Raw genomic sequence first — 21823 nt, 5'->3', positions numbered from 1 at the left:
ACCACCTACCGTGTGTTAGTAGTACTGCAGCTTACAAGCGACTATTAAAAAAAAAAAAAGTACTTTTGATTGATGTAGGCTGTTATTAAGATATTTAATTTGCGGGTTCGTAACTTGTTGTACAGCCAATTAAAAGCCAATTATTATTTTTTATTTTAATCACCAATGTATCCTCTGCACCTCTACATGCTGACTCTCTGCACCACCTGGACTTAGACTCCCCCCCTCCCCCCCCCCTCTCAAATATCCATAACTATATTGTATTTATTCAGCACCTGTCACTTTTAAGTTCATTGTAGACTGTATTATATTGTATTATTCAACTGTATTTCTTTATATTGCTAATTGTATTTGTATATTTTGTATATTTGTATTTAGTATTTTAATTTGTATATATATTTACTGATGTTAGGCATCAACATGTCTGCTCCAACAGTATTTCGTTGTAGAGTGGCAATAAATATATCTTACAGTATTATCGAACGAACTACGATGACGTGACTCGAGCGTCCTGCGTCATGCGTCATGCGTCAAGGCGTAGCCTGAAGCAGGTGGAATCAAACCGGAAGTGTGATGCTCCTCGTCCTCAAAGATGGATCTTCCCTCAGTGTAGAGTGAGATAAACACAAAGAAATGAGAGACAAACACGCAGCGGCTCAGTGAGAACATGAAATGTGTTATAATTGAACATCCGGGTACTAGTAATGATAGATAAATTGTTCCTGAAGACGAGCAGAATGGATTTTAGCAGAGCCGACGGAGGCTCGTACACGGTGAGACACTTCACAAACACTCCTTTAGTCTCCTTACACTTTCTCTTTTCCTGTTCTAAACCTTTGTCCTGATGTTTGTATGTGTATTTACTCTGAGGCTTTTCACGTCTGAGTATTCGTATCACAACAAAACTGTAAGAATAATAACATATTAAAGTAAAATAGGTTAACAGCTGAGTAAGGAAGTGGAAAACAAAAGCTATGAATGTCTCCACGTCCAGAGTACAGACTGTGTAATTATTATGCAATGTGTGCTCACTGAATCTCCTCTTCTTTGTTTTTCCTCAAGGATAATCTCATTGGGACTTTACTTGCTATTTTTGGGAATGTGCTCGTCAGCATCTCCTTAACACTTCAGGTAAAAGCCACAATAACATCCTAAAATGTGCTCTACTTGGTTCCAGGTATGCAAGCTCTTAATTCTGGGCTTAAATTGTACGTGTTTGTGTTTTTCCCTTCACTTTCCATGTCCTAATAAGCATGCACTTTGTGTCACCATGTTTTCAGGGTCCCTTTAATAGTCTAACCCCTTAAAAGCTAGGCTGATATCCTTCAATAGTCACTGAAATTGACAAACTGTTCAGCCTTCATCATCTTGTTTTTATCTTCTTTAATCCCCTCTGTATTGGCCCTCCTGTTTATATCATCATCATCATCGTCAACTTTTATTATTAGACTCAAGGTCCATTTTAAAAGTCATACAATACCAAAAATAGACAACACACATTTACATTAGAATAAAAACATCCCCGCCTCTTATAAAAGGCACTTATACCCGTAGGCGTAATTTATGGGGGGGATGGGTGGGTTGCAACCCACCCAATAATCCAAACCAGCCGCCACAACCCACCCAATATGATATCATAATTATTGATAATGAATGTTAAGTATTATAAACACGACAATGTGGTAGATTTTCTCAATTTAGCAGTCAAAAATAGTGACGTTTGTCTGCGCCCCCCCCTTCCCGCTCTGAGATTTTGTTTTGCCCACCTCAGACCTGTGCGTCCCTCCCCTCCAGTCTCTCCCCGTGTATGTATGAAGCATCCGTGGTATGAAGCCAGCACGAGAGAATAAGAAAGCCCAACCAACAATTTTAAGTTGTTGGTTGGGCAAAAGAATAAAAATATCTTCCCAACAGGAGGTACGCTACCTGTGGAAAACATGACAAAAAATGTCTGTAGCTCATGCAGCCTGTGTGTGTTTATGTTTATTTACTTGAGCAAATAAATGAAGTTTATGTTCGTAATATTTTATATATATATATATAAGATATGAAGATTTTCTCATGCGGGGCATGTCCTCAGTCCGCACTATAACTTGGGTTCGACAGCAGCATTTTAATTACATTCTTTGAGTCATTCAAGCGACCGATAAATCTGTACATAAGGTTCTTCAATAAAGCTTGTAAGGTTTTAACTCCTGCATTCACAAATAGCTCACTTGCACTACTCCACCTTTTTAAGTAAGATCCTAAAACAATCATTGTAAGCAACCTGAAGTCTGTGCATACTTGATTTTTTGAACTTACCCCATAAGAGGGCAGTATACAGGGGACTGCAATATGCTCTCAAGAGACATATCTTTACATGATCAGAACACATATGACATTTTCTTGCCAACATATTGGCTTGGGCATATAATGTACGACACTGTCTAAAGTTAGTCACAGTCCCTGCAGCTAAACCATTGTGCTCGTGTGTTTGTTTTAGGCCTTCTTATTTTGTTTGTTTTGTGTGAGCGATGTATGCTGTTGTGGCCTTTGTGTTTACTTTTAGTCTTTGTGTTGTTCCCTTGCAGAAACACAGCCATGTGACGTTAGCAGGAACCAAGGACCCACGTGCCTTCTACCGCACTAAAACCTGGTGGTTTGGTTTTGCATTCACCTGCCTCGGGGAGGGAGCCAACTTTGTCTCGTACGCCTTCGCTCCCCTCGCTCTTGTGGCGCCGCTCAACGCCGTTTCTGTTATAAGTGAGTGAGTGTGTGTGTTTTGTGCGCCGTTATGTTTTTGTAGCAGATGTTTGGAAATCAAGACGCGGCATAATCGTTGGTAGAAAGCTTGTAAAAACAAGATCACTGAAATTATAAGAAAAAAAGGGTATCTGAAATCATCTCTACATTATACGAAAAACAGAAAAAAAGAAAAGTTTGTGTTAACAGCGTCTGTTTTCATGTCTGTTTTTGTTTCCCCCCCAGCAAGCTCAATCTTGGGCCTCATTTTCCTACGTGAGAAATCGAAGCCGAGGGACTTTGCAAGTAAGTCCAGCGTATGGGAATGACTGAGGATGTAGTTGCAGAAGCACTGACTCATACATGCAAACAACATGGAGCTTATACCTTTTGTATTCAAATCTTTGACCAACCCTATCACACTTGACAAACTGCATACTGCCTCTTCAAATGCTGCAGTGTAATGACACTCAGAAGGTGTGTCCACATTTGGTTTAAAATAACATTTTCTAAAACCTCATAAAAGTGAAAACTAAAGTCATATTTCTGTCATAATAAACAACATTTTCTTGTAGTTTTTCATTATATCTTGTGTCCTTCTTCTTTTCACTGACTGCTTTAAAACGATTCTGCTGTATGTTTTCGTCAGGGCGCTACGGGCTTTCCTTCCTGGGCCTCATCCTGACCACAGGAGGAACTTACCTGTTTGTTGCATTCGGACCAAACTCCCATGAGAAGCTTCAAGCAGAAAACATCGTGAAGCACCTTGTGGGATGGCCTGTTCTCTTGTACCTGGTGAGATATTTGAATTCACAAAGGAAGTAAAAAAAAAAAGAAAAAGAAAAGAACAAGGCACAAATACACAACCCCTCCTCACTCAGTCATTAGATTCAGAACATTTGACTAGAGATGGGACAGAGCTAATCCAATATCGGTATTTGGTCCGATATTGACGTAATTTACAGATTGGCTATCGGCCTTTTGTGCAGATCAACAATGATCGTTGGGCACTTTAAACATTCTCAGCTCGCTTAGTTTTGCCTTTTAGACGTTCAGACTGAACTGCTAGAACAATAAATATTTACTACAGCTTTGTGTAGCCTTACATATAAAAGGTTAAAAGGTTGGGTTAAAAATGATCAGAATCAGTATTGGTATGGGAGTCGGATCAGAACTGAAAAAAAGTGGGTCGGTGCATCTCCACATTTGACCCAGGTGTGGCTGCACAATCTGAACACTTGACAATGTGTTGAAGAATATGAGATACAACTACATGTCTTGAACAATACCAAAAGTGATTTAGTAATCTGAAAGATGTTCTTAAACACCTTTTAAGCCTACAAAACACAATCTTCTTCCTCTATAGCGGGTGTCGAGACGTGAGTCATTTAGGTGGAAAACTAATTATTATAATTGTCAACCGTAGTCCGGGGCTCGGGAACATTACCTTATTATTGTTTACAGACAAAAGCAAGAAGAAGCTCATTAGCTGCGCCCCTTAATTGCTGGTAAAATAGTCACAAGCACTTCATTCGTATTTAAAATGGCAACAGGTAAAAAAGACATAAGCATAGTATCTCAGACAGTGGACAGTGTCGTTTGGAAAAGTGGAATAATGGTTATTCTGTTCCACGCAGGGCAACTTTTTGATTCAAAGGATCTTCCTTACCTGAGGAAGATTTCTTGGATCGAAATGTTTCCCTGATTTAAAAAAAAAAAGTTGTTCATTATGCGGACCTTTCTCTTTCTTCTGCAGTTATAAAAACATGTTGTCCTTCACCTGTATTCATTTTTCTTGCATGTGAGCACACTGGTTTTCTCTTTTTGAAGTTTACTCTGAACCTCACACTGTAATTATCTCATCCTTGATCTGCACTGTGAATCAGCATAGAATATTTGACATATTTACACGGTGTTAGTTGATGCTTTTCCCTTCATTCACAGCTCCTGGAGATCATCATGTTCTGCCTGCTCTTGTACTTCTACAAACAGCACCGTGCTCACTACGTCGTTGTTGTTCTGATGCTGGTCGCTCTTCTTGGTGAGTCTCGGCTCTTTAAGCCGCTCAGTTTCCTACCAGCTATAAAGTCAAGCTTTTACATTTACTATTAGAATATACTGCCATGGTTTTCATGTTAAAAAGGCTTCGTTCATATTATATTCTGATTCGTTCTGTGTGTTTCTGTTCTTCATGTGATTGACAGGCTCCATCACAGTCATCACAGTAAAGGCGGTGTCAGGCATGCTGGTTCTCTCGTCCGAGGGCACCATGCAGCTGGACTACCCGATCTTCAGTGTCATGTTTGTGTGCATGGTGGCTTCAGTGATCTTCCAGGCAAAGTGAGTGACAACAACAACAACAACAACACAAACACCTCCCTAAAAACAGATACGAGTTTGGTTAGCGTGGTGTTCTAACTTTTTTTTTTTACGTCTTATTTAGTTTTCTTTCCCAAGCTTGCAAACTGCATGACTCCTGCCTGATTGCCAGCGTCAACTACATCCTCTCCACCGTGTTTGCAGTGGTAGCTGGTGAGTCATGGGATTCTTTTTTTCTGCTGGTTTTAATTGTCTCTGGGTTGACAGACGTATTCAAACCAACAGCTGGGCACAATAGAAAAGCTCTGCAGTCTTATTAGCAGGCTGCTTTGTTTGTTGTACAACTTGTCTTCAGTCACAACATGGATGTCAGGAATAATATCCTCTCTTCTCGTTCCCAGGAGCTGTGTTCTACCTTGAGTTTAAGAATGAAGACATCCTTCACATCTGCATGTATTTGTTGGGGTGAGCGAACAACCATCATCCACCTTTCTCACCAAAACAGTTTTGATACAGGGGGAGAAGCACAGGTGTAAATAAAAGTTAAAGATGAAACGCTGAAATCCATTGAGCTGTGTCACAGTTTTAGAGTCCTGCAAATGCTGATTCTGTTTCACATGTCAAGTATAAAAAAAGGGCCTATAATGCCCTGTACTGTTAAGCGAATACCATTCACTTTTACACTCAGATGAGACATTTGGCAGTGAACAAATAGCAAAAGTTTTGTGTGTGTAAAGACTGATTTTTTTTTTTTTTTGTTGTGTGCACAGAACTGCTTTCTGTTTCCTGGGAGTTTATCTCATCACCAAAAACAGGAAAAAGAGCAAGTCCTTTGAGCCATATGTCACTATGGATATGGCAAATGGTTTGTATATTTTATTTTTATACACATACTTAAAGGTCACATATTCTCCTCCTCTTCAACCAGTTTAAATAAGTCTCAGAGCTCCCCAAAAACATGTCTGTGAAGTTTCTTGTTCTAAATCCACTCTGATCCTGTATTGGATCATGTCTATAAACCCCTCGATGTCAACCCTGCTCAAAACAGGCTGTTTCTGTGTCTGTACCTTTAAATGTAAATGAGCTGTGTCTGACCACGCCCCCTCTCTCTGGAAGGGAAAGGGTTGCTCGGGTTTTCTTGCAACATGCCTGATTGTTTAAAGTGAGAAGGCAGACTCAGAGGTGCAGAACAAACACCTAGCTGTGGGAGTATCACCCACCATGGGGAGGGGCTACTGCCCTTTGTGATGTCATGAAGGGAAAATCTACAAACGGCCTGTTTGAGCACACATTTTGTACAAAGTGGAGGATGGATTTTTCTCATCATTGGTTTTGTAGACAGACTAAGGACACATACTAGTGTAAGAAAAACTTAGTAAAGTGTATTTAGCACAATATGTGACCTTTTCAATTGTTTCTGTTGATATTCTGACATTTTAGTTAAATACTTGAACCTTATCACTCCTGTCCTGTCTTTTTCATCTTCAGGCGTGCCGGTCATTCATGACAAAGGTCTGGTCGTTCAGCCCGACTTCAACGGTTCCTTCTCTTACGGAGCGCTGGTCAACAACGACGGAGTGGCCCCCGCTGCCCTGCCTGTCAAACTGGAGCAACCACCAGTCAGATCCAGATCCCCTGATGGATCTCATGGCCACCCTGACCTAAAGACAGATTAAGCAAGAACATTTTCATTTTTATTCCATTTAACTGTCGACAACATTCAAGGACTTTGAAAGCTAAAGATCGGTATGTTCCGCACATGTACACAAGACACAACCTCCAGCCCCCAGTAGCTGGTGTCCACTGGGTGTTAATGATGTTCTCTGCCGGGCCTTACACTCCTCTTCACACGCATTCCTTTCTCTGAAATCTTGACACCAATACACGGCCGTGAAAAGCATTCCTTTTTAAAGATGTCAGCTGTATTCATTCAACAACAAAAATGTACATTAGAAACTGGATGCTCAGACGCTCTTTCACATGGACTCAGAAATATGACAGCAGAGACGGGATCAGTGTTGTGCCTTTAAGCGCCCTGCTTTTACTCTTATTAGCTTTCAGATAGACGACTCATGATCGTGCATTTAAAGCAATTTTGTTCCAATTTCGCTCGTTATGGAAAATTATCGGATCCGTTCTTCCACTTTGGATTGTTGTTACACCTCAAAGTTCAGGTTAATACTGTATAAATGTTATATAATGTAGCTGTTTCTGAAGACTTGCCAATTAACGTCTTGACTTTTAAAGTATTACGTCTAACGGGAGCAGATTTCACTCCACAATATCCTGCCTCTTCTTCTTTTTCTTCTTCTTGGACTTCTTTGTATTACTGCTTTTTCCTGATGTGACCAAACAAGGGGTGCAATTACTCTAATTTATTCTAATTTATTTATACTCGTGTGCCTTAAATGAAGCTGTGCACAGGATAAATCACTGTGATATACCAACCTGCGGAGGTGAGGGAAGCATCACTGAAGTAGTTCAGCTGTATTGGAAGGCAACTGTGATCTGTCACTGCCTTCTGGGTTAAAAAAGACCTGAAACCTTTAAGGGCGCACTCACACTAGGCGCAGTTGTCCCGTACGGTTCTTAAACACGATTTCCCCGCTGGCCTGCACTCACACTGCTCCAGGACTAACCGGGCCTGAGCATGGTTACCTCTTGTACATAACGTCGTAATACAACACATGCATGGCTTTACGTATTATGAAGTGTGCTTAGTTTACAAGATAGGCGGACTTGAAATTATATATTTAAAAAAAGGGACGCGCAGTTGAGTCAGAGAACTCCACAGAGAATATGACAGCTGCTTTACTGACTTTGTGGCTTATTCTAAGTCATGTTATTCAGATACAACCATTAAACTCCAGGATTTGTCAATAATGAAGGCTGTCCACGTTGTGCACCCGTGCTTGTGCTTGTGCATGAACTGTATCGTGCCGATGCAAACCTCTTCCAAGCAGGCCAGGGCCAAGAAAGTGTACCGAGCTTGACTCAAACGAGCATGGTACAGATTGCCTAGTGTGAGTGCGCCCCTTAAAGGAAAGTTGATTACACTGTTGATAACTTAAAAACAAATGAAGTGAACCGTTTCTGCATGTCGGCATTAACCATAAATGGTTAACATTAACACTGTAAGTATGAAAATCCAGCTGTTAAAGTCTGTAGTGTATGTTTCTTTTTAATGGATTTGAAATACCTTTTTCTTCTTTAATGTGATGCCTTTGAGTTTCTGCTGACAAATTCAATAATTCTTTAAATACATGTTTCACTTATCTGTAATCAAACATGGTGATCATTCAGCAATAATTAAAATATCTATCAAGCACCCTATGATTAAATACTCCATTGGGGGTTTAATTTCTGTATAAATTAGTATGTATACACGGCTCCATATGAGACAATGTATTTCCGCAGTGTTAATAAAGCACAACGCCTTTTCTCAGTATTCAGTGCATACTCATCTTGGTCATATGGTGTGTGGTTAGTCATACGAGCTGAACGTTATTGTCATTGTTTAAACTATCTTCGGTCTGTCTTATTTAAAGGTCACATGTTATGTAAAATTCACTCTACTATGTTTTTCTTACACTAATGTGTGTCCCTAGCCTGTCTACAAATCATGAGAAAAGTCCATCCTCTCTGACTTTTGTCTGCTCCATTTTCTGCTCCATTGTGTGCTCAAACAGGCTGTTTGTAGAGTTTCCCTTCATGACATCACAAAGGGCAGTAACCCCTGCCCCAGGTGGGTGACTCTCCCACAGCTAGGTGTTTGTTCTGCCCTCTGAGTCTGCCTTCTCACCGTAAACAATAGGGCTCAGAGTGTGAAAGCCTGACCCGCAATTCACACATGGTCCGTCACACTGGATCCGTTTCTGGGACGTCAGAGCAGCGGAGCGCACCCATGACACATCACAGGAGAACTACAAGATCCCGCGGGAATAAAGAGAAAAACATGCAAACAACATGTTGCTTTGTCTTTCTGAGGATGCATTGTTGTTAATTCAGTTCCTGTTTTGACGTCATGTTGATAAAGTGATGAAAAATACGATCGAGAGTCCGTATATTGTGTTTTATTTTGAAATTGACCGGATGCTCTGTGCGTTTCCTTGTCTGACTTCCTGTTCAGGCTGTCATATTCTGTCCAGCTTGACCATAGACTAGCTTGACGCGTGACTGCAGCGTGCTCCGGCGAAAATAGACTCGCTGTGTATTTGAAACAGAGCAGAGCGTAGTGCCGTCGGTGGCACGCTCCGGAGACGGACCGCAGCGCGCCCTGTGTGAACACAATGATAGACTAGAGTGGAAGCTAAGTACAACGTAGTGCGCGGCGCTGACATCCAGAAACTGTTCAACAGACAGATTCTGAAAGGAAACGAGGACAGTTTGACTGAACTGTTGGACCCTCAGAACTTTATCGACAACAATAAAGCCATAAACAAGGAGTATGTGTGAATTGGGCTTGAGCCACCCAATCCCTTCCAGAGAGGGGGCGTGATCAGACACTGCTCATTTACATTTAAAGGTACAGACACAGAAACAGCCTGTTCTGAGCAGGGCTGAAATAAAGGGGTTTATAGACATGATCAAATACAGGATCAGAGTGGATTTAGAACAAGAAACTTCACACACATGTTTTTGGGAGCTCTGAGACTTATTTAAACTTGTTAAAAAAAGGAGGATAATATGTGACCTTTAACCTGCCTTCTAATAGAGCAGCTTTTTAATCGATTCACAGATGTCTCTAAAGTCTGACATGTAAATTATTTGTAGTTTTGTGTCATAAAGTGTACTTGAATTAGTGCTGGTGTACGTGTCGTACCTCTTAAAATTAGCTGGAACCTCTATGAATAGAAGTAGTTTTTATTTACTCTTTGTTAAAATGTCTCATCACAATTCTCTTTCGTTCCCACTTTTTTCAAACATCTTGGGTCTTGTGCTTCTTGACTTTGATGAGCCGAATGCACAAGTTAGTGTACTTACTTAAAGGCTGTACTCAGTTTTATATATTGTTTATTCCAGGTAAATATTTGTTCAGAATTTCTCTGATTTTAATAAGTAACTTAACAAATGATATAAAGTAAATAAAACCAGCTTCACCTTAACCAACAACATTAGCACTGGAGTGTCACCATCACTAATTTAAATATATAATAGTCTGTCAGTCACAGTTAACCCGTATAACAACCCCACTTATTCCTGTAAGGTTTAACTGATAGTCATTTGGTTTGTACTTTTACCAAGCGAGATGTTGAATGCAGGAATTAAACCTGATTTAAACATCAACGTATTTGAACTATGACTAATTCTAAGTAAAGGGTCTGGTTGCTTCATTGCCCTCTACATACCACAACACTATGAAAAACTAATAATGGTGATGCCAAAAATGTGGGATCCCACAGGTAGGTGTATTAATTTAATAGTCATGTAGCAATTCACTTATTTGCAAGAAGTGTGGAGTCGTGTTGCTCATAATTTCTTGGATTAAATTTGATACCTAGAAATCAATTTGACCTACTTCTCTTTATTTCTCTGTTGCCTCATGATGTTTGAAAATTAACAATTGCTTATAAAAAAAATCCTTTAATGTCATAATGTCCTCAAAGTGTGTCTTGAAACAGGTTTCAGCAGTTTCAGGTATGCGCTGCTCCTGCAGCCTTGAAACTCCTGCAGGATGATCTCTCTGTGTCTTGGGGAGCCTGTCTCTTTAAATCTTTTTTAAGGTAGATTGAAGGTGTTGGAGGACGATGCTTCAGGTTGTAGATACTTCAAATACTGTTTTTTCTGCTCTGTAACTCAATCTATGCTGATCTGTGTCTTGAAGTGTTCTGTGTTTAATGTCTGTTACATGTTTAGTGTGCTGCTGCCCTTCATGGCCAGGGCACACAGAATTATGTCTGCAACAGGTGAATTGAAAATATATTATCTGAAAATAAGACTCAGCAGGTTATGTTACACAGTGTGTGAAACAGCCGGGATGAGATGTGTCTCTTGTTTGTCCTTGTGACATTTAAACCCAGTTTAACACCAGCAGAGCCCTTGTGGTACTTCACTGCTCGGTCGCCACCACACATGAAGCTCAGCATCCCTCCCCCCTGCTGCAGCCTGATTGGTCGCTTCGAGCTCCCTGCTGGCATCTCATTGGTCTCACCTGCGGGTCCTGACGATGGAGTAGGCTGCATCAAAAACAGTGTCCAATAATCCAGTAAAAAAAAAACACAAACACCGAGCAGCGGAGACATCTGGCAACAAATTATCAGAGCATTTCCAAAACTGATTATTTCAAATGTCACCATGTTTTTTGTTTTTGATCGTTTGAAATGAGTAGTCCAGACCACTTTCACTGACAGAAGTGCGGTAAGTAACAAGACAAGAATTTCGCTTCAGAACCGAGAAAAATTAAATAAAAGGAAAATGAAACGAGTAACATCGTCTGTATGCATCAGTCGCTGCTTGATTCTGTCGGAATATCTCATTAATGAAGCTTAAAAACAGCATTAAAGCTCTGGAAAACAAAGTGTTTTCTACGGCCATTTGTGATGGGAACATGGTGATGTTATTGATGTCTCTGTCTTCCCCTGCTGTCCTTGAACATTATTCTTCAGAGGTTAAACTACATTAGGATACACTTTTATATTTTTAATCAATATCCGGGCTGTTTTATTTACACATATTTAAGATAAGGGTTATTTTCGTTTGGCCTTTAGATTAAAAATATGGATGATAAGTGTCGTTTCCTTAAATCGTCCACTAGATGTCACTCTATTCTAAAAAAAAACAACACCATTTAGTTTCAATTAGAAACAGGCATTGCCTCTGCTTAATAATCCTTTTCTTTTCTAAGGTCACAGTTCAATATTTTCCGCCTTTTCAGTCCTTACAATAGGCCTAGCTCTAAGCCAGGGGTGGGCAACTGGCGGCCCGGGGGGCCACATGCGGCCCCCATCAACCCTCAACGTGGCCCTAAGGTCAATTTTTACATATCAATTAATTGGAAACATGAAGACAAAAGCTGCCATGAAATCACGAAAACCAGAAATATGTCCATAATAATCTTTGATCACTGGTATATGTTGAGTTAAAATTGAGACATAATTGATTTTTTTCTATTCGTTTTTCTATTCTACAATTTGGCCCCCTGGCAGTGAGACTTAAATGGATGTGGCCCTTGCTGTGACCAAAGTTGCCCCATCCCTGCTCTAAGCTAACTCTGGTACAATGCATCAAATGGCAACCTGAATGTGTAATATTGTACATAATAAGATAAATAAATGTAAAAGTGAGCAATTCATGTTTTAGCTACCTGTAATTTTGAGCTGAATATGCATTTTGTAGCCTATATTTGAATGTTGGTTGCAAAAATTTTATATTTTAAATATTTTGAAAGTTAGCCTCACAGTGTTGATAGGGCGCCTTAAATATAACTACAGAACCAAGATAAGTTAAAATATAGTTCTGTGAACACTTTGGACTGAGACTGAGTGAAACATCAAAGGTAAAAGTTGAAAAGGAAGTCACCAGGTGATCCAGCTTCAATCCTTGCTCCTGTCTCTCTGTCTCCTCCCTTTTCTTTTCCTTTATCTGACACTCTGTGTAACATCATTACTAACACTTTAATGTAACCTTATCTCTTTCGCCCACCAGTGTCTCAAGATCATATCATTCTCTGCTCACTTTTCCACAATATCCGGTCCGTATTGCACCTTATAAATATACACCTTATCTCCTCACCACCCCCACTCTCATAATCTTCCTTCTCTTCAGTTTCCAGCGTAAGTGGTCCCCCCAACCTGCCAGTCCCGCTGCCTCCTTAAAGGTTTTCGGCATGCTGCGAGAGAGCTCCAAGGCGTGGAGCAACGGCTCTGAGGCCTACAGCAGCGACCCGGAGGAAGATGAGGACGAGGAGGAAGAGGACATGGTGTTTGGAGAGACTGACCAGGAAAGCATGGCGGAGGAAATGATGGACCTGAGTGACCTCCCGACTGCACTTTTTGCGTGCAGCGTCCACAAAGCGGTGTTTGAAGAGGACGTTCATAGGGTGAGCGGACTCTCTCTCTGGGTTAAGTGTGGTGTGGGGTTGATGGATTAGTGAGTAAATAGTTGAGTCATCCGGCAGGAAGTTGCAGAACGGGTCAGAATTCTGATCCGCAGAAGAATGGTGACGATGCTATCGACATCTTTTGCTCCTGAATGTCGAAATCTAGTTCCTGTGGATTCTTAAAGTACAGAGGCACACCCACATTTACACACTTGTAACAAACTGCAGTTTGAGGCAGGTTTAAGAAGGCTTAGACAAAATGTAAACTATATATCGTCATCCTGATTTGTGTGGTAAAACAATCCCAAATTACCCTGCGACACCCATCCCAGTTATGAAGTCACTTCAGGGTTAACTAAGAGTTTCCAGTCCTGAAGGCGGTTCACTTCTTTCCGTTATTTAAATGAACACAGCACAACTTGTTTCCTGTTTGATTTTTTTCAAATGAAAAGAGTCCCTTCTGCTTTACTGATAACAGACTGATAACAACACTGCAGCCTTGCAGTTGTTTGGCTCCAATAGTCGCCTTGACAACAAGGGGGCAGTGGTGATTCTGGAGTGTGTTGGAGCGAATGTAAGAGCATTTTAAACCATGTCATTTCAAAACATGAATATGGAGAACGATAGAAAGGTCAAAGTTTAAACATCATGATGTAATGCTACTGGAAATTACGAGTGGGTTCTGTTGGATGGGGCACTTCAGGTGTAGGTTTCATACTGTCTGTTTTCAAACTTTGCACATTTTGAGCCACTGCTGTGGTTTTAAGTTTGTCAGCCCTCGATTTTGAAAAGTAGCACCTCTGCTCAGGGGTTGCTGCTGAACGCCTCAAACACCATAAGAAAGCATCTCAGCAACAAATAAAGTCATTATGGTCGGATCTGTCATGCTCTAATGATGGACCTGTGGTGATATTAAAAGTCTTCATTTGTGGATTCACACAGTCTGTCATGTTTCTGTCTTTCCTGCTTTTTTCCTCTGCAGCTGTGAAACGTATAATCTGGATTAAATGTCAACTCCTTCATAGTTTTATTCAGAGTTTTTAAAATATGCTGCTGTATTTACAGTTGAACACGTCATGCTAACAATTGGTCGTATGCTGATTCTGTAGTTCCACTCCCAGACAGATACGTTGACTGATATTGAACAGGCTTTGTTGTGCAGGCTTCTGGTGCTGTGAATATACATTTTTTATACAGTATGTCTTTCTTACATCATGGCCTCATGCTGTGTTAGTCATGCCCTCCTATGCTTTGCAGAGGTCGCCTCATTCAGCCCACATACACAGAAAATATTGCAGACTTCAAATATACCTTACACACCTTACTGTTTATACCCTTTTGAATGTGTAGACTCCGTGTGACGGCTTCTCTGCACAGGAATATTTGGGATCAGTGGGTAGGAGGACGATATAAAGCGAATACTTTTAATTTTCTGCCCCTCTAATCCAATTATGCCATCCCTCCATCCCTCCATCCCTCCATCCCTCCAGCTGGCATGCCTAACATCTCCCTCTCTCTCCCTCTCTCTCTGTTTTTTTTGTCTTCTATTCTCTGTTGAGTCTATCCATTTCTAAAAGCTATCCACTCGACCCTCTATTTTTCTTTCCTCGTCTCCCTGATCACATGTTTATCCTCCTTCCCCCTCCTTTAATTCAAGGTTTAAGTTTTCTTTATTTATCCCCTCTATGTGCATATATGCAAAGCAGAAAGCAGGCTAAATCTGGCGCACACACAAAATCCCTTTAAATGAATCACTCGTGCTTTGTGCGCTTGCTGTTTGTACATTTGTTGCTCCTAGAGGGAGAGTCTGCCCCCCTCCTCCTCCTCCTCCTCCTCCTCGTCCTCCTCCTCGTCCACGCCTCCCTCTCTTCTTCTTTTTTTTTTGCCTCCTCACTTCATTACAATTCGCACTCAGGCTTTTAAGTGGAAATGCCACCCACACACCCTTCGGTCAGAGCTTGTCAATAGATAGTTCTCCATATGGCTCAATTAAACAGGCTGCGCTAAAAATAGAACTTCTGACATTTATTTAATCTTTAAAAAAAAAGCGAGGACAGGAAGGGATGAGGTATGAAATAAGAAACAGGTTGCGCTTCTTTAAAAAAAAAAGCAGGAATGGAGACTTTATGAGGTTGTTTTTTGAGAGTAGTGGTGATGTTTTATTCAGCACATATATACCCTACTTATTGTCTGCATCCTCATTGAAGAAGCAGGGACATGACAACCTACATTTTAGTGTCTTTAGGCGCTTAACCCCCCCCCCCCCCCTCCACCCCCAGCAGCAATATTACCTTCTGTTTGTGTTCTCTAAGACCTGCATGCAGGAGGACAGAGTGTTTCTGTACTTACACTGTGCTCTTAAATAGGGAGATATGAACAAAGAGCTACATGCGCCCTTGTGTTTATAAGAAGCTCCTAGCAAGACGTAAAAGCATTTTCCTTTCCTCTGCATTAGTGAAAAAAGCAAGTACAAATGTAGAAGCACGTTCTTTTCTGCAGCGTTTGCTCTCCTAACCAGCTTTAAGATTAAAAATAAATAAATAGAGAAGCCGCAGCAATGCTTCATGGTTCTGTAGAAAAGTTCAGCTGAGGTCTGGTCAGAAAAAACAAAACAGCTTTACGCTGAAATGATTATGTTTATTATTCATTGCTAATTACAACTTATTGTTCAGCGTATGAAGAGGCGTGTTGATGATGATGCGGCGCCATCGGAGTGTTGGACAGCATCAGCAGCACGCAGCTGCAGAAAATGTTTGAAATGAAACCATGAGAAGCTTTAGTTTTTGACATGAGCATTGCACCTCAATCGGTGCATTTACGAGAGGGACGTACAGACAGAGCACCTTTCCCTCTCTCTCTCTCTCTCTCTCTCTCTCTCTCTCCCTCTCTCTCTCTCTCTCTCTCTCTTGCTCGCTCCACTCTCCTGCGTCTTGATAACACGCCTCACAGGAGGCTCACCTGTTGTAATAATATAGAGTCGCAAGTAAAGTGGTCGAGGTAGTGTATCCTCCTCCCACAGCACTTCTCTTAAACTTACATTTACTCTTTTATACATTTTAGTGTTTCTAAGTGTACGGGTGAAACACTAAGTACTTTCATTGCATGCATTACAGGAAAGCATTTCAACAGACACACACTATTGACTATTTAAACGTTCCTCTGATATACCATTTGGATACCATGTGGTCATGTGGTCATGGTTTCATAGACTGTGCGCATCAATTTGCATGTGGAGTCCATGCACACAGTTTGCAAATCTGTGCGCTCAGTCGGGACGTTGTCATTTTCTGTGCAGCACATCAGTCTTTTCTCTCTTTCTCTGTCTCAGTCTCTCTCTCTCGTGTGCGCACGGCAAGTTTCTGAATAAATCAAAATCAAAAATCGTTTTAAGTGATACAATAAACCCATGAGCTACTGACACGACATGCCTTTTTTTAACCAGGCTGTAAAGATAATAACTTGCTATGCTATCAAACTGACATTTAATATGTCGTGTTAATGGGACTTCTGGAGCTTTTAGCGCCTCAAGTGGACTCTCAAGGGACTGCAGTTTTTGCACTTCCCCATTCGCTTCATTTTTACAACATTGGAAGTTGTCGCTGTGGACCTGTGGTTAACAAATTTAAAAGACAACTTACTCACATCATGAAGACATCAGTATTTTGTTGTTGTTGTAATTTTAGTCTGTTTCATAACCTGATAAACGTTCCTTACCAGAGCTTTCATTTTACTCCATGTTCACATGCTTGTTAGGTTAGGTGACTCTAAAAGTGCTCGTAGGTGTGAATGTGAGTGTGGCTGGTTGTCTGTCTCTGTATGTCAGCCCTGTGATTGTTTAGTGAACAGTCCAGTGTGTAACCCGCCTCTCGCCCAATGACAGCTGGGATCAGCTCCAGCACCCCCGAAAGGGAATAACGGCAAAGATAATGGATGGATGGATGGATGGACAGACACATAACACAAATATGAAGAAGGCAAGTGTTTACATTTGGGAATATAAAGAGCCATTAAACACCCAACTCTCAAACCAGCACTAGGCATGATTGAAGATGTGAATGGTTGCCACACTGTCTTACAATCATTGACTGTATTTATGAGAAGTGAACACAGCAGCAGCAAGTGTGGAATCTAATTCTGACATGATTCATTATCTGCAACACCCGCAGAAAACAAGTGTGTGAAAGGAGTGATGGCTGAGGAGACACGAGGTGTGAGTAGGCAAAGTAAGGAGGCAAAGTGCTTGTCAGGAGTGAGGTCAGAGAGGCCATTATATGTCGTCCCTGATAGCGCCCGGTGTATATCATGCCTAATCAGCGCAGAGCAAAGCTTTCATCCCATGCTCCGGCTGCTGTCAACCCGAGCTCCCCTCAATCCATAACCAGTGCAATCAAGCAAGCGCCGGCTGCACGCTTTATACCACACACACAACGAAATGTGTTCCATACGGGAAAAAACGAAATGTCTTTAAGATGCTGTTCTGTGTTAAAGGATGAAAACAAAGATGGTAGTGTAAACGTGCAAACAATATAGTTTGAAGATGGTTGCCGACCACTCAAAACATTTAAAGTGAGCTCTGCTTTCAGTTTCTTTCATTTAATCTGTTTGGTGTTAACTTTTCCAAATGTAGTGTTTCAGTTCACCCCAGCATGCAACTGGTGCACGCTAAAATGCACAAATAACAAACTGCAGTAACTACCAGTGGATTAATTTTTGGCTAAATTGCACACTGTACTGTACTTAGACAAGCAGGGGAATATTGAATTTGTCTCAATATTCAATTAGCATCTGTTTGTTTGCATGATAAACACAACATCTTTAAGAAAAAAAACACAACTAAAGTAATGTACTTCTAAATAAACAAAAAGGAAAATGTAACTCATACAGTACTAACAGCACTGGCACCAATCATTTAAAGATGTCCACATTGTTTGAAAATGTACTGTACAGTATGGGTGCCTGAGTTGTAATACGCTGACACCTTATTTGGAGCCGTCTCTTTTTTTTTTGCATTACTTGTTTTATTAAACAAATGCATTAAGGCTGCACAGTGACACAAAATTGCATCATTACAATTATATAAATAAGTGGAATAAACACTCTGCAAACATCTGCTTTACTCGGAATGGAAACCAAGCACTGATTTTGGTCATGATGGTCATGCACTCATCATTTTGATGCAGTCAGATGAAGCTAATGTTAGCTATCCGATACCCTCAGACTCATTGTGGTCAATGTAGTGATGAAAAAAAACTGAATTTTGTATTTATTTTGGATTCAGGAGGAACGTGTTGCAAACTAGGAGTTATAGCTAATTTACATTCTTACATTTTTTATTTATGTATGCACTACATCTCACTATCTCAAGAGTTAACAAAGTTATTGCACATTGCCCAATTTTTTTTCAAAGCATGCAGGCCTAACGAGCATATATTGTGATAACATTTTTTATATATGTAAGCACATTTAACCTAATCTGTATCTAGTAGATCAATTTTCATAATGTCTAATCTTTACTTAAATATCCTTACAAACATTTTCCAAACTTTTGCAGCCAGCAGTGCATTAGCAGTGTGATAAGCCGGTGATAAGTGTGAGTATGTGGAAAGTTGAACTACTTTGGCTGATGCAGCTGTCCTACTTCATTCTGATGTGTTTGCTAGTGTGACTCATATTGGTCGATAAAGTAAGACGAGCCGAGCTCAGCGTGGAGCAATGAAACACATCAGAGGACTAAAGACGGCGTGATAGAGGATGTGAAAAGTGTTTTATGTACACACAGTGGGCACTGTGTAAGTACAGTGTGTGTGCGTGCGCGTGTTAGAGATATGTTTGCATGTGTCAGACGACGGTCTATTTTTGGCCGATGATCCCTGCGGGGCTGAACGTGAGAGAGCGGGTGCTTGGCGGGCTGAAGGTCAGACATGATGCAGTGCAGAGTGAGCGAGTGCCGCCGGGCTCCGGCTCCTGCTGCGGCCTGGATATTAATCTGGTACACTGACCCACGTTGTCTCAGCGACCTGGTGCGCTATTTTTTGCTGTTGTGTATCAAACTGAAGAGGGCGAGAAAAAAAAAAGGCAATTTAAGAGACGCAGACAACAGTGGAAAGAAGTGTTTGGTTAAATTGAGCAGTTTTGGTTCTTAGGGTGGTGAAATGTGTTGTGACAAGATGACAGTGTGGTTTTCTTTTGCAGTGACAGTTCCATTTCTGTCGGTGAAACGACATTACTCTCTGCATTTTGATGAGATTTTTAAGTTGAAGTCAGCGACTAGATTGTGTAGTAAAGTCTGAGCTGTAAGAACGCAGGGTGAACTTTGCAACCATACTTTGCTTAGTGTGTGAACAAATGTATTATATTTGCTTTTTTTGTGTATTTTACGCTGAATAACCGTCATGTTCATTTTCTGCAGGGATTCAATGAAGGTAGTTGTGACTGTGTAGAAATAGACTATTCTGTAAGTTAAACAGTGGGTGGAGAAGGTATGTTTGGTTCATGTTTAATGCCCTGCATACCTATAGTGAAGCCAAGCAGTAGACAAAATTATTCAGGCTAATTATGTGTCTTCACTGGGCCGTTATATACAGAGTGTGTTTGATTGACATCTCCCTCTGTGCTGTTGTACTGTTTGGGACGGAGCAAATTACACCCCAATAATTAGGTGTGCCAGACAGATCCTGTTTCCACTTCATTTCAATTCAATATGCAAAATAGCCTGGCTGTATGCCACTTCTGCCATCTTGAGTTGACAGCACTGTGCGGCACATTAGCAAAATGCCATGTGAGCCCACCACGTTGTAAACGGCGAGTAAGAGATTCAGCGATGTAGCTGCAGAGCCAGATGAAGCCTGAACTCGATCGCTAAACATCCTCTTTAACTCAAAGAAGTATTGATTCGGTTATTTTCTGCAGATACTCTTTTTTAAGATTTTGGTTGAAGTTGTCTTTAGGTCCTGACAGAAATTAATAACTCATGTTCTCTGAAAAAGGAACGAAGAAAATCCGTCATCTGTAGCAGTTTGTAAGCCTGTAAAAACTTCGACCAGTGTCTGTCAAGAGGTACCAATCTTATGAACCAATCAGAGTCTACCTGCTCGTTCTCTACCCCATGTGTGCACTACTGTGAGTTTGTTGTTGGGCGTTGTGAGTAGTTAAAAAGTCGTTTTTTACATGTATTATGGTGAAGTTTAGTGTTTACTCACTGCTGAATGAGACATGAGACGTCGTAGTTTCTACACAATGCAAGCGATGAGCTGAGGTCCGCTTCTGGAGCAACGACGCTCGTGCATGTAAGTGAGGGGGCGTGGCTTCTGAGGGAGCACAGAGGGGGAGGGGGTGTGTGAAGACGGAGCACTGAGGGAATGCTACTTTCAAAATCATGCTACGATTCTTACGATTCTCACGATTCCCCGCCAGCCTGGACGTCATCTTTTGTTATTGTTTTGTTTGAGAGCCCCCTGGTGGCTGAATTTACATACTGAGCGATTAAAAGAGGCAATATTGTGTTTTTAAAAAAAATCTAATTTGTTCTACCATCTTCTGTAACTGTTTCTCGTGTTTAAGAAACACTTGTTGAACAGTCAATTCAACATTAATTACATCAGAATTATACGAGTATTAGTTACTTTAGTTGCTCAAATGCGAGGATCCTTTCTAATTTTGATATCTTCAAAAAGTTTGCAAGTTTAGAAAACTCAACTTGGCCTCTCATAAATTGTAATAAGCCGTTCATAAGGCAGTTATGGCTCTGTGGTAGAGTCGATCGTTTCTCAACTGGAAGGTCGAGGGTTTGATCCCCAGCTCCTGCAGCTTCATGTCCGATGTGTCCTTTAGCAAGACACTTAACCTCAAGTTGCTCCCGCTGCTTCGTTGGCGGCGTGTGAATGTATGTGAATGGGATTAGTTACCCCTAACTAATGGTCATGTTACAGTACATAGCAGCCTCTACCATCAGTGTGTGAGTGTGTAGGTGTTGGTTTTCTGTGTTCTGGAGACACATCAGTGTTGTCTTTGTAATTAAAAAAAACACCTCACACATATAATGAAATCCACTTACATAACTCCAATGTGCCACATTGCTCCCTCTATAGCTCAAACATCTATTAAAAGATGAAGATACTTGTGTTCTCATCATGATAAAATAACTGCTTTTCTTCTTCTACCATTCGTGCTTGAGGGAAATACATGTTTCCTTTTTTGATATAATTAGGATTTGTTTTGGTTACAGTTGCTTTTTAAAGAGACGTTTCATCTTGTCCCGCTGTCGCCCACCGAACGGGCTGATTATGAAACTGTAAGATTTAGGTTGCTATCTAAGCCGCTGTGATATTTGTTCTCAGCCGTGCCGCTCTGATTCTATTTAAATCAAGATTATTTTCTGGTTCAATCGGTCTAAAAAAAGAAACATGTCTCGGGCGCTTTTAAGGACAGATAGCAGTTCGGAATGAATCAACAGAAAATGATCTCTTGTTTGACTGATGCCAAGTATAGATGCAATCACACACAGTCTAACAATCTGCTGCAGATGCTTGTTGTCATGAATATGTGGAAATGAACCCACAGGAAGCAAAAGGTTTTAAACACAAGAAGAATTGATTAAACTATGAGTATTCATGAGAGGCTTTTTTTTAGATGTGTTTTTCTGTCTGTCTATGTTTTCTATGTACTTTAAAAATATATAGTTCAAAGTGCGGCTTCTTTTTCTCCATTTCTCCTCATTACTCCTGTCTTTTCTACCTCTCTGTT

The 21823-nt window shown here is 40.8% G+C and overlaps 2 protein-coding genes across 2 annotated transcripts in view; both read left to right on the top strand.

Annotated features, from left to right (window-relative positions):
* The first annotated feature begins 544 nt into the window (after positions 1-544).
* nipal3 (NIPA like domain containing 3) lies at positions 545-9094 on the top strand. Its single transcript, XM_020642730.3, has 11 exons — positions 545-773; positions 1063-1131; positions 2574-2745; positions 2971-3030; positions 3374-3519; positions 4669-4765; positions 4929-5064; positions 5168-5256; positions 5445-5508; positions 5814-5908; positions 6532-9094. Exons 1-11 carry the CDS (start codon positions 705-707, stop codon positions 6717-6719), a joined length of 1185 nt encoding a protein of 394 aa, XP_020498386.1. The 5' UTR covers positions 545-704; the 3' UTR covers positions 6720-9094.
* A 2156-nt stretch (positions 9095-11250) lies between these two features.
* The window catches only part of rcan3 (regulator of calcineurin 3), a 44690-nt gene continuing 34117 nt past the window's right edge, over positions 11251-21823 (top strand). The window contains exons 1-2 of the mRNA XM_065966528.1: positions 11251-11400; positions 12808-13081. Coding sequence (XP_065822600.1) covers positions 12869-13081 — 213 coding nt within the window. The 5' untranslated portion in view covers positions 11251-11400; positions 12808-12868. The remainder of the gene's footprint in view (positions 11401-12807; positions 13082-21823) is intronic.

The sequence above is a fragment of the Labrus bergylta genome, chromosome 18, assembly GCF_963930695.1.
Source record: "Labrus bergylta chromosome 18, fLabBer1.1, whole genome shotgun sequence".
In the NCBI taxonomy this organism is placed as follows: domain Eukaryota; kingdom Metazoa; phylum Chordata; class Actinopteri; order Labriformes; family Labridae; genus Labrus; species Labrus bergylta.
This window is presented reverse-complemented; position numbering and strand designations above follow the sequence as displayed.